Raw genomic sequence first — 14,548 nt, forward strand, 5'->3', positions numbered from 1 at the left:
GCCGGTGCCGCCGGGATCGGGGCCTTCCCCGCCGCGGCAGCTCGGCGGAGAAAAACCCCCGAGGGCGGCGGGAGCGAGGGAGGGGCCGGCGGCGGGGAGGGGGGGGTAAGGGGGGGGGGGGGGGGGGCAGGCCCCGCTCCCGCCCCGGCCCTGCACCCACACTCACGCCCGCGGTGGGGTTTTTTTATTCAGTGCGCGTTGCCATGGGAACAGACCCAAAATACAAAACAGAACGAGGGAAGAAAAGAGACGGAAACAAACCCGAGTATTTAAAAAAAATAAATTGATGTGAAACAGGGCTGGGGGAGGGGGGAGCGAGGCCTCCCCAGGGCCTCCCCCCTCACTGGGGTCCCGCTCCCCCGCCGGGCCAGGGGCTGGGGCAGGGCCGGGGCCTGTCCCGTGGCTCCCGGAGCCCAGGACCCGCTCCCTGCCGCGGGGCCAGCCCCGTCCTCGGGCCAGCCTGGGACCAGCCTGGAGCCAGCCGGGTCGGGGCTAATCCGAGGCGGACGCGGAATCCTCCGAGCTGGGCGGCAGGCTGGCGGCTCCCTCCTCCTCCGAGTCCTGCGGGTGGGGGACAAGGTCAGGGTGGCGGGGGACGAGGAGCTCGGGGTGGCAGGGGATGAGGTCAGGGGTGGTGGGGGACGAGGAGCTCGAGGTGGCAGGGGATGAGGTCAGGGGTGACAGGGGACAAGGAGCTAAGGGGCGGCAGGGGATGAGGTCAGGGGTGGTGGGGGACAAGGAGCTCGGGGCAGCGGGGGGACGAGGAGCTCAGGGGCGGCAGGGGACAAGGTCAGGGGGGACAGGGGACAAGGAGCTTGGGGTGGCAGGGGATGAGGTCAGGGCTGGTGGGGGACGAGGAGCTCAGGGCAGCGGGGCACAAGGAGCTTGGGGTGGCAGGGGATGAGGTCAGGGGTGGTAGGGTATGAGGAGCTCAGGGCAGCAGGGGACGAGGAGCTCGGGGTGGCAGGGGACAAGGTCAGGGGCAGCAGCTCGCGTTCCCCTGCCTCTCCTGTGCCCCACAGCGGGGCTGGGGTCACAGCTGTGCCCCCAGGACAGGCGCAGCGCACAGGCTGTCCCCACCCAGAGGGATGCGACCGGCCTCCCAGCGGGTCCCGCTCCCGCTAGGGCGGGTTAGGGTCACCTTCCCGAGGGACACCCAGCGTGCTCCCCAGGGGAGACGGGCCCCGAGGGCCAGCCCAGCGCCCCAGCAAGAGCCCCACCTCCTTCTTGCTCTCGCCGGAGGAGCTCTCGTCACTGGAGACAAACTCCTTGCTCTTGAAGCTCTCGCTCATGTTCTTGGCAGGGGACTTGGTGGAGGACGAAGACTTGGAGGCAGCACCCTTCTTCTCCGCTCTCCCTTTCATCTGCTTCTCCTGCTTCTTCTTCTTCTTTTTAGACCTCTCCCTGCGCACGTTGTGGGGGGGGGGGAGAGGGGAAGTGTTACCCCGCTGACAGCCCCCCGGCCCCCTCTGTCTCCGCGGAGCCGAGCCCTGGAGCGGCCCAGGGCCCCCCCACGGCGGCTGGGGAACCGCCCGGGCTCGGAGGGGCGCAGCCCCGCCACCCCCCTCCCTGCACACTCACGCCTTGGAGCTCTCCGACTTGCTGCCCACGCTGTACTCCTTCATGGCCTTCTCGTAGTCCCTCCTGGCGTCTTCCGCCTTGCGATCCCACTCCTGCGGCAGGAGCACACGGTACGCGGGGCCTTCGCTCCTCCTCCTCCTCGTCCTGCACCACCCGCCCCACACCAGCGCTCCCGCCACGTCCCTCGCCTCCTCGGATCAAGCCCGCGCTCACCCAGCAGCCCCCCAGCCCAGAGACATCCCCCCCTCCCGACCCCCCGCCCGCGGAGCCCGCCAGACCCCCGGGGCCAGCCGCCCCGCCCGGAGTGGGCTCAGCTCCCCGCAGCGGAGCCACCCAGGCGCCCCGTCCCTCACCTCCTTCTTCTCCTTGGACATGGCTTTCCAGAGCTCCCCAGCCTTCTTGGACAAGTCCGTGATGCTGATGCCAGGGTGGTCTGACTTGATCTTCTCCCGGCTGGCGTTCAGCCAGAGCATGTAAGCTGACATGGGCCGCTTGGGAGCGTTGGGGTCCTTCCCCTTCTTGCTCTGGGGAGCGGAGGGGACAAGGATCAGAGCCTCGGACGGCGCCGCTTGCCCAAGGCCTGGGGACATGGGGCTGCCCCGAGCCGAGGGGCTGGGTCTCAGCTGGGCTCCTACACCCCCAGCGACGTGGCCACGCCATCGGGGCGGTGGGCTGCCGGGCACGGCCAGGGGAGCTGCCGAAAGGCCTCCAACAACCCCCGGACCGGCCGGGCACGGGCCCAGCGCACCCTTTGGAAGGGACCCTGCCTGGGCTCCTCTGCAGCTGCTCGGACAACCGGCCCGGCCGGGCACAGCGCGGCGGTGGCACCGGGCCGGCCCGCGGCAGGAGGCTGCGGCCGGCCGCTCCCCGGTGCTGCTGCCCACCGGGACCCCGGCTCCAGGCGCGCGTCCCGCCTGCCGCAGCCCCTCACCTCCGGCTGCTTCTTGCGGGGCTTGCGGTCTTTGACGATCTTGGCCTTCTTGGCCGGCTTCTTCTCGTCGCGGTCGCTGTCGCCGTCGCCGCTGGAGGAGCTGGCCGAGGCGTTGCTGTCAAACCTGCGTGGGGGCACCTGGCTCCAGCGACCGCTCGGGACCCCCGCCCCAGACAGACGCAGCAGGTGGGCAGCGACGCCTGCCCCGGAGCTCTCCCAGCCCCCCCAGCCCGTAGCCCGGAGACTTCCCGAGCGGGAGCTGCTCTGCTCGCGCCTAGCAGCTCTCAGGGGACCTTCCTTCCACGAACGCGGCTCATCGTTTTCTGGCTTCCTGTAAATTTTAGGCACTCACGCCGCCCCGCAGCTCGTTCCACCAACACCCACCTCCTCCCCTCCGGCACCCGAGCTCCCACCAGCGCACACGAGGGCCCTTCGCGCCGGCGCAGAGCGCGCCGGGGCCTCGCCCGGGAGCCATCCGATCCCCCGACTGCCGGCTCTAACCCTCTCAAGCCGCATAATGTCGTTAGGATCGAGCGCGCCCGGAACTGCACCCGCTCCTCGGGGCTCTCAAGTCCAGGGATGTATCGAGCGATGCTGGCCGTGCCCGGAGCGTTCCCCAGCGCTCACACAGCCCCACGCTGCCGCCGCCCCCACAAACAGCACCTCCAAACCGCCCCCCCCGGACAGAGCCCTGCCCAGCCTCCACTCACTCTTCAGCCACGTCGTCATCCTCTTCTCCGGGGTTGAAGGACTCGTCTGGAAGGAGAGAGCGCGGGGGTCAGCTTACGGCGAGGCGAGGCTGGACAGGACTTCGCCAGAGGCAGGGGGTGAAGCCTGAGCACCGCATACAGCCCCCCCCGGCAGCCCCTTGCACCCGCCCAGCCTCAGCCCTCACCCGTCTCCTCCCCGGAGCCGTCGCTGCTGTCGTTGGCGTTCTCCTCCCGGATCTTGCCCTCCTCCTTCATCCTCTCCAAGTAGGCGTCGTGCTGGTCCTCGTCGGAGTCGGCGTATTCGTCGTAGCTCTGCTTCATGCCCTGCGGGAGAGACGGCGTGAGAGCCGCCCCCTGCGCCCCCCCCTCCCCACAGAACCCCCCTCTGGAAACTGCAACTCCTGGCATGCTGCTGGGCGGGCACGGCCCCGGGCGCGCGCGCGGGGCTGGCAGGACGGGACACCCGCGGTGTCCCCTCAGGGGTCCGGGGAGAGGGGCGGGACAGTTATCTGAGTTAGGGGGGACCCCTCTCGCAAACCACGCCGGAGTTACTGGGTTTAGTCAGGGACCACCACGGCCATGCAAAGGAAACCTGCACCAGGAGGAGGAGGAGGAGGAGAAAGAGGAAGGGATATCGCACGGACCTTTTTCCTCTACAAGGGCAAGGAAAGAAAAGAGAGGTGAAAAAAAAAAAAACGGGGGAAAGCAGCAAGAGTTTGGCGAGAAGACGGCGCCCGGCCCTCTCCCCACCGCAGCCGGCGGGGCGCAGGTACCTCCTTGAGGCCTCGGTTCTTGATGTTCAGCTTCTTGGCGTTGACGAAGTCGAAGAGCTTCCCGTACTCCTCCCTGCAGGACAGGCGGGCGGTCAGGGGCGGGCGGCAGCCAGGCGAGCGGCTCGCGGCGCAGGGAGCGCGGCGTGCCCCGCGCCCACCTCTCTATGCTGCTGAAGGTGTACTGCGTGCCCTGCTTGGTCTCGATCTCGAAGTCGAAGGAGCGCGTGGTGGTGGTCCCGCGGGCGAAGTTGACGAAGGAGATCTCGTCGAAGCGGATGTGGACGGGCGGCTTGTGCACGTAGATGAAGCCGCGCTCCAGCGGGTAGAGCAGCCCCGAGCTGGCCTTGTAGGAGCAGGTGATGCACTGGGCCCCGGAGTGCCTGCGGGAGCGAGCGCAGCCGTCGGGCACGGCGGGCAGCAAACGCCCCCCTGCCCAGCCCCACGGCGAGACAGAGGAGCCCGGCAGCCCGGCCGAGCGCGGCAGGAGGCACGGAGCCCCTTCTCCCTGACCACAGCAACAAGAGAGCAGGAGAGGGGCCCGTCCTGCTGCCGGAGTCAGGATCTCAGGCACCCAGCTGGCAGCTCCTCCTGCCCCGGGGAGGGCACGGCACCTCTCCCCACCCCCGCGGCCTTCCCTGCAGCAGGAGGGACCCCACGTCCCGCCACCCGCGCCCGCCTCGGCCGGCGGCAGCTCGCCTTACCCCTGGAAGTTGCCAGGCACGGTGATCTTGCGATTCACCAGCGCCTTCATGACCCGGCTGACCATCTCATAGAGGGAGCCCGACATGTTCTTGGTGAGCCGCCCCTCGAAGCGTTTCTCCACCTCCTCCCTGCGCGGCCGGAAGAGAGGGCAGCGGTGAGAACAGGGACCCGGGCAGTCCGTTACCTCCCCCCCAGCTCCCTGCAGCCCCCAGACCCCGGGAGGGGGTCAAGGAAGCGGAACTCACTCGTTCATGTTGAGGGTCAGGGAGATGTCCTCATCCTTGGAGAAAAGCAGGATAAGGAAGTGGTAGCGGGTCTGGCCTTGCTTTATCGGGGGGTCCAGGCTGATCTGAAAAGAGAAGAGGTGGGCGAGGACCTGCAATCCACCGCGCCCACCGCCTGCCCCCTTCCCTGGGGGAGGGAAGAGCCCCGGTCCCCTCCTCACCACGAAGAACATCTGCCGCTGGTCCTTGTGCGGGAGCAGGAAGAGGCGCAGCACGGTCGTGTAGGGGATCTTGTAGTCGAAGGTCTTGCCGTGGAGGTGCAGGAAGGTGGGGTAGATACGGATGTCGTATCGCCCGCGAGGCGTCAGGCACTGCAGCTCCCGGAAGATGCAGATGGCATCGCCGGTGGCCTGGATCACGTCCGCCTTGGAGAGGACGTTCTGCGCGAAGGCCTGCACGGGAAGGGAGTTACGGCCGGGTGAGGGGAGCCGGCTCCCCGCTCTGCCCGACCTGCTGGCCCCCCGCTCACCTCCACGGGGTCCACGCCGTCCTCCTGGGTGGGCGGCACGTAGAAGCGAACCTCCATGAGCGAGACCTCGGCGTCATCGTTCTGGTGGAACTCCAGCGTCACCTCGTTCTTGCCCGTCGTGCACTGGGAGACGTTGCTGAGGGGGATCTCGAACACCGGCTGCTCCCCGATGTCGAAGGAGAGCAGCTGCCCTGGGGGGCCGGACGGGAGACGCAGCCGGTCACCGCAGCGTCCCGAGGCGGGGAGAAGGCCCACCCTGCGGGGCAGACGCGCGGTGCCCTCCCATCCCACCGCCGGGAGCAGCCTCGCCCTTCTCCCAAAGCCCAGCCGCGCTCTGCGCTCCCACGCTCCCTCCCCAGTTTCCAGGCCTTCTCCCCAGCTCCAGCCCCAGCGGTCAATGCCGATCGGAAGCGACCCGGAGGGAGCTCCCAGACCAGGGAGGAGCATCCAGCGGCTGCCCTGGCTCCCTCAGGGACCAGCAGGCTGTGCCACACAGCTCCCACGCCAACCTCTCTTCTACACCGAGCCTTCCCTGCCTGCAAAAACCTTCCCCCTGGACTGGGGGCCCGCAGGTCTCTCCTGCTTCCCAGGCTGGCTGACGTCCTTGCTGTCCCCCAGGACACCACGAGAAAGGGGGCCGCTGCCCAGGGGCCCGGCTGGGTGCTGCAGGAGCAGCCGCGCTGGTGGGAAACCCTCCCCGCGACCAGCCTGGCCCCCTGCCTCGGGCAGCACCTGGCACCGGGGTTCCCCTTCCCCAGCAACGGCGTCACCACGACTCACCTCCGAACCTCACCGTCCCCCAGTTCCACCCCTTCACGCACAGGTCCTTCTCCGCCAGCTCCAGGCGGTAGTGCGCCTTGAAGAAATCCGAGAGCTTATCGAACTCCTGCGCAGGGACGGAGGGAAGAGCCGTCAGAAACCACCACGCGCACGCGGGCGCTGCCCAGAGCCCGAAACCGCGACGCGGCCCCCGCCACAAGGGAAGCGGCAAGAAAAATGGGGGTCAGAGCCGCTCTCTGGGGGTTGTGGGGGGTCCGGAGCCGCTCAGCTCGCAGGGAGCGCAGCTCGATACGGGACAAGCCCAGGCCAGCAGCAGCAGAGGCAGCAGCCGGGGCCAAGGACGGGCCAGGCACTCACCGATTCCCGGAAGCCATCGTACTTGTAGACGTGGCCGTTCTTGGTGAGCAGCTTGAGGCCGTGACCGAGCGCCACGCGCCGCCACACGCCCTCGGCCAGCTCCGAGGCCTGGATGTTGTCCACCTTCCCCGTCTTGCTGTTCTTGAAGATCACGCCTTGGCGGCTCAGCCGCAGCCGCCCGTCGTTCTGGGGAGAGAGGCCGGCGTGAGGCAGGGGCACGGCCCCGGGGCAGGGAACGGCCGGGTGCCTCGGGCGGCTGTGCAGCCCCTCCAGGCCGAACACGGTGACTCCCCAGCTGCCCCCCAGCTCTGGTCCTCACACGCCCAGGCTTGGGGGGCCCCAAGACAGCCGCCAGCACCCTCGCTGCCCGGCCCCGCCAGGCCCTGGGGACAATTTCCTAAATGCCAGCGGGCTACGGGTGACCCAGAAGCAGGCAGCCCCCCGACACACAGCCCTCTCCCTGCCTTCGCCAGAGCTGGCGTCCCTCCGCCCTCCCTGGAAGCGCTCCCGGCCCCGCAGCGGGCTGGCACGAGCACCCCCCGCGACGCTCCAGCCCCGGCAGCGAGACGCCTCCGCTCCCCGGGGAGCTCGGCAAAGCCCCGTGCCAGGGCGCGACGGCGGAAGCGGTGCGGGGGGAGGCACCGGCAGCCGTTCATTAGCGTGTGAGCAGGGTTTCGTTGTGTGTGAGCAGGGGGAAGCCCCAGCAGCCGTTCTTTGGCGTGTGAGTGGGGTTTCGTAGGGGTGTGAGCAGGGGGGAGGCACCGGCAGCCATTCAGCGTGTGAGCAGGGTGAAGCCTCAGCACCCGTTTGCTTGGTGTGTGAGCAGGGGGAGCCCCGGCAGACATTTGCCCGGTGTGTGAGCAGGGTTTTGCTCGGTGTGTGAGCAGGGGGAGCCCCGGCAGACATTTGCCCGGTGTGTGAGCAGGGTTTTGCTCGGTGTGTGAGCAGGGGGAGCCCCGGCAGCCATTTGCCCGGTGTGTGAGCAGGGTTTTGCTCAGTGTGTGAGCAGGGGGAGCCCCGGCAGCCGTTTGCCCGGTGTGTCAGCAGGGTTTCGTTAGTGTGCGAGCAGGGACAGGCACCGGCAGCCGTCCGCCGGCGTGCGAGCGGGTCTCGGCGCCACGTGCCGCGCGTCGGGCCCAGCCGGGCCCCGTCCCCCCCCCACTCACCATGGAGCCCTTCACCTCCTGGTAGATCTCGTTGAACTCCAGCGTGTCGGCCATGGCGGCGGGGGCGGGCGGCGGCCCCCGGGCCTGCGGAGGGGACGGCGGCCGAGCGGCGCGGGCGGTGCGGCTCCCCCCGCGCCCGGCAGGCCCCGGGCCCGCCGACACAGCAGCTGCGGGGAGAGGCGGGTGAGCGCGGCCCCCGGGGGAAGATGGCTGCCGGCCCCCCGGCCCCCCGGGACTGCCTGGCCCCCCCCCGGGCCCCCCCGCACCGCCGCCGCTTTTCCCGCCTGCGCAACACGAACCTCGCGCCGAGCCTCCCCCCCGCCGCTGCCGCCGCCGCCGGAACCCGCCCCCACTTCCGCCATAGAGAGGAGCCGCTCTGGGCGCCCCCGCGGGGCCGGGAGGACCGCGCGGCGGCGGTGCGGGCGGGGCCGCGCAGCGCTCGGAGGACTCCGGCTAGAGAGGCGTGGCGTGGGGGGAGGCTAGAGTGGCCGCTCCCGCAGGCCTCGCTCGCCACCATAGAGCGGCGGGCGGCCTCCGGCTCAAGGGGTCCCGCCGGCGGCCCCCATTGGTCGGAGCCGGGGGATCCCCGCGACGTCCGCCCGTCCCCCGCACCGAGCGGGTCTGCCGGGTGTCCCCCTTCTGTCACCCGCATCGACGCCCGCCCCGAGCGGCTCTCCCGGCTGTCCCCGCCGTGTCCCCCGCACCGTCCCCCGCACCGAGCGGCTGTCCCGGCTGTCCCCCTCCTGTCACCCGCACCGTCCGCCCGTCCTCCGCACCGAGCGGGTCCCCTGGGTGTCCCCCTCCTGTCACCCCAAAACGGGGGCACCCCCAAACCTAGGGGGGGTGTGTGTGTGTCCCGGGGCACCCCCCCAGGAACCTCCCAGCAGCGCACCCCAGGCTCGGGGCTCTCCCGCGGGGGGACAGAGCCATCGCGGGGCCCGGGGGGACCCGCACGGTGCACCCCGCTCCCCGCAGCGGGGCCAGGCCCCGCCCCCGGCCCCGCCCCTCGCTGCCCGCGCCCTGCCCTGCCCGCAGCACCCCGCGCTGCCCGCATCACCCCTGCCCGCAGCACCCGCGCCTTGCCCGCGCCCTGCCTTACCCGCAGCACCCCGCAGCACCCCGCACCCGCCCGCACCCCGCCCGCCATGCCCGCGCCGCGCTGCCTGGCCGCCTTCCTCTCGTACGAGACGGCCAAGTCAGTGGTGGTGAAGAGCTGGGTGGTGGGGGCCGTCAACCGCGCCGTGCAGCTCCTCATCCTCGCCTACTTCGTCGGGTGAGACCCGCACCCCCCCGCCCCGGGACCCCCCCCGCCCCGGGACCCCGCCGCCGCCGCCCCGGGCAGCGCCCCGACACCGGCGGGACAGCGGCGGGGCACCGGGGGGACAGCCCGGGGCGGGGGAGCGACGGGCGAGGGGGTGACAACTGTGACAGCGCCGGGACCGGCGGGTGCGGGGCGGGGGGGCGGGAGGGGACAGCCGGGAGAGCCGCTCGGGGCGGGGGACAGTGCGGGTGACAGGAGGGGGACTCCCGGGACAGCCGCTCGGTGCGGACGTCGGGGCGGGTGACGGGAGGGGGACACTCGGGGGACCCGCTCGGTGCGGAGGACGGGCGGACGGTGCGGGGGACGGTGCGGGGGACACGGCGAGGACAGCCGGGAGAGCCGCTCGGTGCGGAGGACGGTGGGGGGGACACTCGGGAGCGCGTGCCGGTGCTGGTGCGGGGACAGGCGCGGCGGGTGACGGCGGGGGGGGGGTTCCCGAGGCCACCCCGGGGGTGACAGAGGGCGGCAGGCACCCGTCGGGGGGCCGGGGGGGGGCCGGGGGGCGGTGCGTGTGTCCCCCCGCCCCGCATCACCCCCGGGTGCCGTCCCAGCTGGGTGTTCCTCCACGAGAAAGCCTACCAGGTGCGGGACACGGCCATCGAGTCCTCGGTGGTCACCAAGGTGAAGGGCATCGGGCGCTACGCGGGCCGCGTGCTGGACACGGCCGACTACGTCACCCCCCCGCAGGTGAGGGGGCCGGCCGCGTCCCGCACCCCCCGCGCCCCCTCCGCGGGTGACCGCGACCCCCCCCGCAGGGCACCGCCGTGTTCGTGGTGGTCACCAAGCAGATCCTGACGGAGCAGCAGGCGCAGGGCCTCTGCCCCGAGGTACGGGGGGGGCACCGGGGTGGGGGGGGCACAGGGGGGTCGCCCCCCGCCCGCGCTGACCCCTGCCCCCCCCCCAGAGCGAAGCCGCGTTCCGCTGCCGGGCCGACCGCGACTGCCGGGGGAAGGGCCCCGCCACGGGCAGCGGTGAGGGGGGGCCCGCGGGGGGGGGAGGGGGGTGTCGGGGGGGCCCGAGGTGCCCCCCCGCGCTGACCGGGCTCGGCAGGGGAGCTGACGGGCCGCTGCGTGCCCTACAACGGGAGCGCCCGCGCCTGCGAGATCCGCGGCTGGTGCCCGCCCGAGGTGGACACGGTGGACGCGTGAGTGGGGCCGGGGGGCGCGGGGGGGGCGCGGGGGGGGCCGGGGGGGCGTGGCGTCCCCAGGGACCCCCCCCGTGCGTGTGTCCCCCCCCCCAGACCCGTCATGCTGGAGGCCGAGAACTTCACCGTCTTCATCAAGAACAGCATCCGCTTCCCGCTCTTCGGCTTCGAGAAGTGAGCGGGGCCGGGGGCTGGGGGGGCGGCGCCCCCCGCCCGGCGCTGACCCCCCCTCCCGCCCCCCCCAGGGCCAACCTGCCGCCCCCCGGCAGCGGCGCGGGGCTGGCCCGGTGCCGCTTCCACCCCGAGCGGCAGCCGCTCTGCCCCATCCTGCGCCTGGGGGACGTGGCCCGCCTCGCCGGGCAGGACTTCCCCGCGCTGGCCGCCACCGTGAGCGGGGGGGCGCGGGGGGCGCGGGGGGGGCCGGGGGCGCGGAGGTGGGGCGGGGGGGCACGGGGACTTGGGGACCCCGAGATGGGGCGGGGGGTGTGGGGTGGGGGGCACGGGGACGTGGGGGCATGGAGATGGGGCGGGGGGTGTGGGGGGCACGGGGACGTGGGGACCCGGAGATGGAACGTGGGGACATGGGGATGTGGAATGTGGGGACGCGGGGATGTGGGACAGGGGGACGTGGGAATGCGGGGGTGTCAGACACGGGGTGGGGGGACTTGGGGTTGTGGGGGCACAGGGACGTGGGGACGCAGAGATGGGACATGGGGACATGGGGATGTGAGGATGCGGGGGTGTCAGACATGGGGGGGGACATGGGAATGTGGGGTTGTGGGGGCACAGGGACATGGGGACATGGGGACATGGGGACATGGGGTGTGGGACATGGGGATGTGAGGATGCAGGGATGTCAGACACAGGGTGGGGGGACATGGAGACTTGGGGATGTGGGGGTGTGGGGACACAGGGACATGGGGATGTGGAGATGGGACGTGGGGACATGGGAATGTGGGGTTGTGGGGGCACAGGGACATGGGGACACAGGGACTTGGGGATGTGGAGATGGGACGTGGGGACATGGGAATGTGGAATGTGGGGACGTGGGGAAGTGGGACATGGAGATATGAGGCTGCAGGGGTGTCAGACACGGGGTGGGGGGACATGGGGACATGGGTATGTGGAGGCACAGGGACATGGAGACATGAGAGGTGGGACGTGGGGACATGGGAATGTGGAACACGGGGACAGGGGGGTGCGGGACATGGGGACAGGAGGATGCAGGACGTGGGGACACAGGGACATGGGGGATGTGGGATGCGGGGATGTGAGATGCGGGGACACCAGAATGCGGGCTGTGGAACATGGGGACAATGATGTGGGGCTTGGGGACAAAGCGATGCGGGATGTGGGGACACAGGGGTGTGAGGCCATGGGGATTTGGGGACACAGGGACACGGGGGCGAGAGGCCATGGGGATTTGGGGACACAGGGACACGGGGGCGAGAGGCCATGGGGATTTGGGGACACAGGGACACGGGGGCGAGAGGCCATGGGGATTTGGGGACACAGGGACACGGGGGCGAGAGGCCATGGGGATTTGGGGACACAGGGACATGGGGATATGGGGATGTGGGGACACGGGGATGTGGGGACACAGGGACACGGGGGTGTGAGGCCATGGGGATGTGGGGACACAGGGACATGGGGACATGGGGATGTGGGGACACAGGGACACGGGGGTGTGAGGCCATGGGGATGTGGGGACACAGGGACACGGGGGTGTGAGGCCATCGGGATGTGGGGACACAGGGACATAGGGACATGGGGATGTGGGGACACAGGGACACGGGGGCGAGAGGCCATGGGGATTTGGGGACACAGGGACACGGGCGTGAGAGGCCATGGGGATGTGGGGACACAGGGACATGGGGATGCAGGGACATGGGGACATGGGGATGTGGGGACACAGGGACACGGGGATGCGGGGACATGGGGCGTAGGGAATGGGCTGGGACACACAGGGCCGTAGGACCGGAGCGTGGGGCCGCGGGGAGGTGGGGCCTGGGGAGGGGTCCGCGGGGCGCAGCCCCCTGACGGCCGGCGCAGGGGGGGGTGCTGGGCATCAAGATCGGGTGGGTGTGCGACCTGGACCGCGCCTGGGAGCGCTGCCTGCCCCGCTACTCCTTCACCCGCCTGGACGGCCTCGCCCGCGCCCCCGCCCCCGGCTACAACTTCAGGTGGGGGGCGCGCCCCGCGCGCGGGGACACGCGTGTCACGCCCGTGCGCGCCGCCCGCCACGGCGCCGTCCCCCGCGTCCCCGCGTCCCCGCGCAGGCACGCCAGGTACTACCGCTGGCCCGACGGCACCGAGCGCCGCACCCTCACCAAGGCCTTCGGCATCCGCTTCGACGTCCTGGTGTACGGCACCGTACGTGCGGGGCCGGGGGGCTCGCCGGGGGGGCCGGCGGGGCGGGGGGGGTCCCCGCTGAGGGGGGGGTCTCTGCACCCCCAGGCTGGGAAATTCGGCATCGTCCCCACGCTCATCAACACGGTGGCGGCTTTCACCTCCATCGGTGTGGTGAGTTGTGGCCGTTCTCAGCCCCCCGCGCCATGGCGTGTGTCCCCGGGGGCAGACGGAGCAGAGCCGCGGGGGTGACGGCAGCGGGGTGCCGGGGGGGTGCCGGGGGGGGGTTCCCCGTGGCGTGGGGGCCCCTCCACCCCGCCGCTGCCGCCCCCAGGGCACGGTGCTGTGCGACATCATCCTGCTCAACTTCCTGAAGGGAGCCGAGCACTACAAAGCCCGCAAGTTCGAGGAGGTCAGCGGTGGGGCTGCCGGGGGGCTGCCGTGGGCCTGGGGCTGCCGGGGGGCTGCCGGGGGGCTGCCGGGGGGCTGGGGCTGCCGGAGGGCTGCCGGGGGACTGCCAGAGGGTTGCTGGGGGGCTGCTGGGGAGCTGGGGCTGCCGGGGGGGCTGCCATGGGGCTGCCGGGGGGCTGCTGGGGGGCTGCCGGGGGGGCTGGGGCTGCCGGAGGGCTGCTGGGGGTCAGCTGGGGGGCTGCCGGGGCCACCCCCGGGGGGCTGTCAGGGGGCTGGGGCTGTTGTGGGGCTGCCGTGGGGCTGGCAGGGGGCTGGGGCTGCCGGGGGGCTGCTGGGGGGCTGCCAGGGGGCTGGGGCTGCCATGGGGCTGCCGGGGGGGCTGCCGGGGGGCTGCCGGGGTCACCTCCGGGGGGGGCTGCCAGTGGGCTGGGGCTGCCGGGGGCTGCCGGGGGGCTGTGGGACGGCTGCAGGGGGGCTGCCGGAGTCACCCCCGGGGGGGGGGGGGCGTGCAGGCAGTGCCCCCGAGGCCCCCCGGCTGCCCTGGCTGTGGAGCAGGGGACTGACCCGGCGCCCACCCCCCTGCCCCGCAGGTGCCAGAGGCCGGCGTGCCCGCGCCCCCCGCCAGCCCCACGGCGTGCCCCCCCAGCGTGCTGGGGGGCTGCGGCCGCGACAAGCAGTCCACCGACTCGGGCACCTTCTCCCTCAGCCTCTAGCCCTGGGCGCCGTGGGGCAGCCCCCTGCCCACACCCGGCCGGGGGACCCCCAGCCCACCCCCCAGCCCCCCCCGTGGCTGGCACCCCCAATCCTGCACCGCCCGTGGGACAGGGCGCGGGGGACGAGGGGCCGTGGGGGTGAGGTGACCGTGGGGACGGTGTCGTGGCCGGGAGGGGGGGCAGCAGGGGCACAGGGGACAGGATGCGGGGGTGGCACTGGGCATGGCGGGGGGGGAGCAGAGGGGCAGGACGGAGGTGGGGGTCACAGGGTGGCACCGGGGGCGGCGGAGGGACACAGGGGCCATGGGAGTGGTGGCACGGGGGATGTGGGGAGATGGATGTCCCACAAGGGCCACCCAGGTGGGCACCGGGTCTGGGGTGCCCCGGGAGGGGGGACGGGGGACACGGCCCTCTGGGTGCCACCCTGCTGACCCCCGGTGCCCCCGCGACCCCCAGCCTGTGCGCGCCCGGTGCCACCGCGGGAACCCGGCCCCGGCCACAGCCCAGACCTCTGCACCGGGACCACCGCCCGCAGCCGGGCGAGGGGCTGCGGGGACCCCCCGCCGGGCGCTACTGCCCGCCCTGTCCCCAGTGCCCGCCCTGGGTGCCCCAGCCCCGTCCCAGTGTCCCCAGTGCCCACCCTGGGTGCCCCATCCCCGTCCCAGTGCCCACCCTGGGTGCCCCAGCCCCATCCCAGTGTCCCCAGTGCCCACCCTGGGTGCCTCAGCCCCCTCCCCTGTCCCCAGGGTGCCCCAGCCCCGTTGTCTCCCCTGACCCCTGTCCCCAGTGCTCCCTCAGCGGGTGCCCCCCGACCAGGGGGTTCCACCCCACCTCCGTTGGGCCCTAGATCTCCGGCC

At 72.3% G+C, this 14,548-nt stretch overlaps 2 protein-coding genes across 3 annotated transcripts; one reads left to right on the top strand and one right to left on the bottom strand.

Moving 5' to 3' along the window:
• Nucleotides 1-266: 266 nt before the first annotated feature.
• Nucleotides 267-7,880, bottom strand: SSRP1 (structure specific recognition protein 1). The gene is made up of 16 exons (XM_075426463.1): nucleotides 7,754-7,880; nucleotides 6,588-6,773; nucleotides 6,231-6,336; nucleotides 5,451-5,641; nucleotides 5,143-5,373; nucleotides 4,943-5,046; nucleotides 4,697-4,825; nucleotides 4,154-4,375; nucleotides 3,996-4,068; nucleotides 3,408-3,546; nucleotides 3,223-3,268; nucleotides 2,513-2,636; nucleotides 1,935-2,105; nucleotides 1,582-1,673; nucleotides 1,221-1,404; nucleotides 267-561 (listed from the first exon to the last, which is right to left on the bottom strand). The coding sequence occupies exons 1-16, from the start codon at nucleotides 7,805-7,807 to the stop codon at nucleotides 493-495; spliced, it is 2,121 nt and encodes a 706-aa protein (XP_075282578.1). The 5' UTR covers nucleotides 7,808-7,880; the 3' UTR covers nucleotides 267-492.
• Nucleotides 7,881-8,831: 951 nt separating this feature from the next.
• P2RX3 (purinergic receptor P2X 3) lies at nucleotides 8,832-13,773 on the top strand. 2 transcript variants are annotated; one of them, XM_075426464.1, is made up of 12 exons: nucleotides 8,832-9,026; nucleotides 9,626-9,761; nucleotides 9,830-9,901; nucleotides 9,979-10,045; nucleotides 10,125-10,218; nucleotides 10,315-10,392; nucleotides 10,464-10,605; nucleotides 12,271-12,401; nucleotides 12,498-12,591; nucleotides 12,676-12,741; nucleotides 12,902-12,979; nucleotides 13,569-13,773. In XM_075426464.1, exons 1-12 carry the CDS (start codon nucleotides 8,899-8,901, stop codon nucleotides 13,689-13,691), a joined length of 1,209 nt encoding a protein of 402 aa, XP_075282579.1. In that variant the 5' UTR covers nucleotides 8,832-8,898; the 3' UTR covers nucleotides 13,692-13,773. The 2 variants fall into 2 exon arrangements, with proteins under 2 accessions (XP_075282579.1, XP_075282581.1); XM_075426466.1 differs by lacking the exon at nucleotides 12,676-12,741.
• The last annotated feature ends 775 nt before the right edge of the window (nucleotides 13,774-14,548 follow it).

The sequence above is a fragment of the Opisthocomus hoazin genome, chromosome 7, assembly GCF_030867145.1.
Source record: "Opisthocomus hoazin isolate bOpiHoa1 chromosome 7, bOpiHoa1.hap1, whole genome shotgun sequence".
NCBI classification, from domain to species: domain Eukaryota; kingdom Metazoa; phylum Chordata; class Aves; order Opisthocomiformes; family Opisthocomidae; genus Opisthocomus; species Opisthocomus hoazin.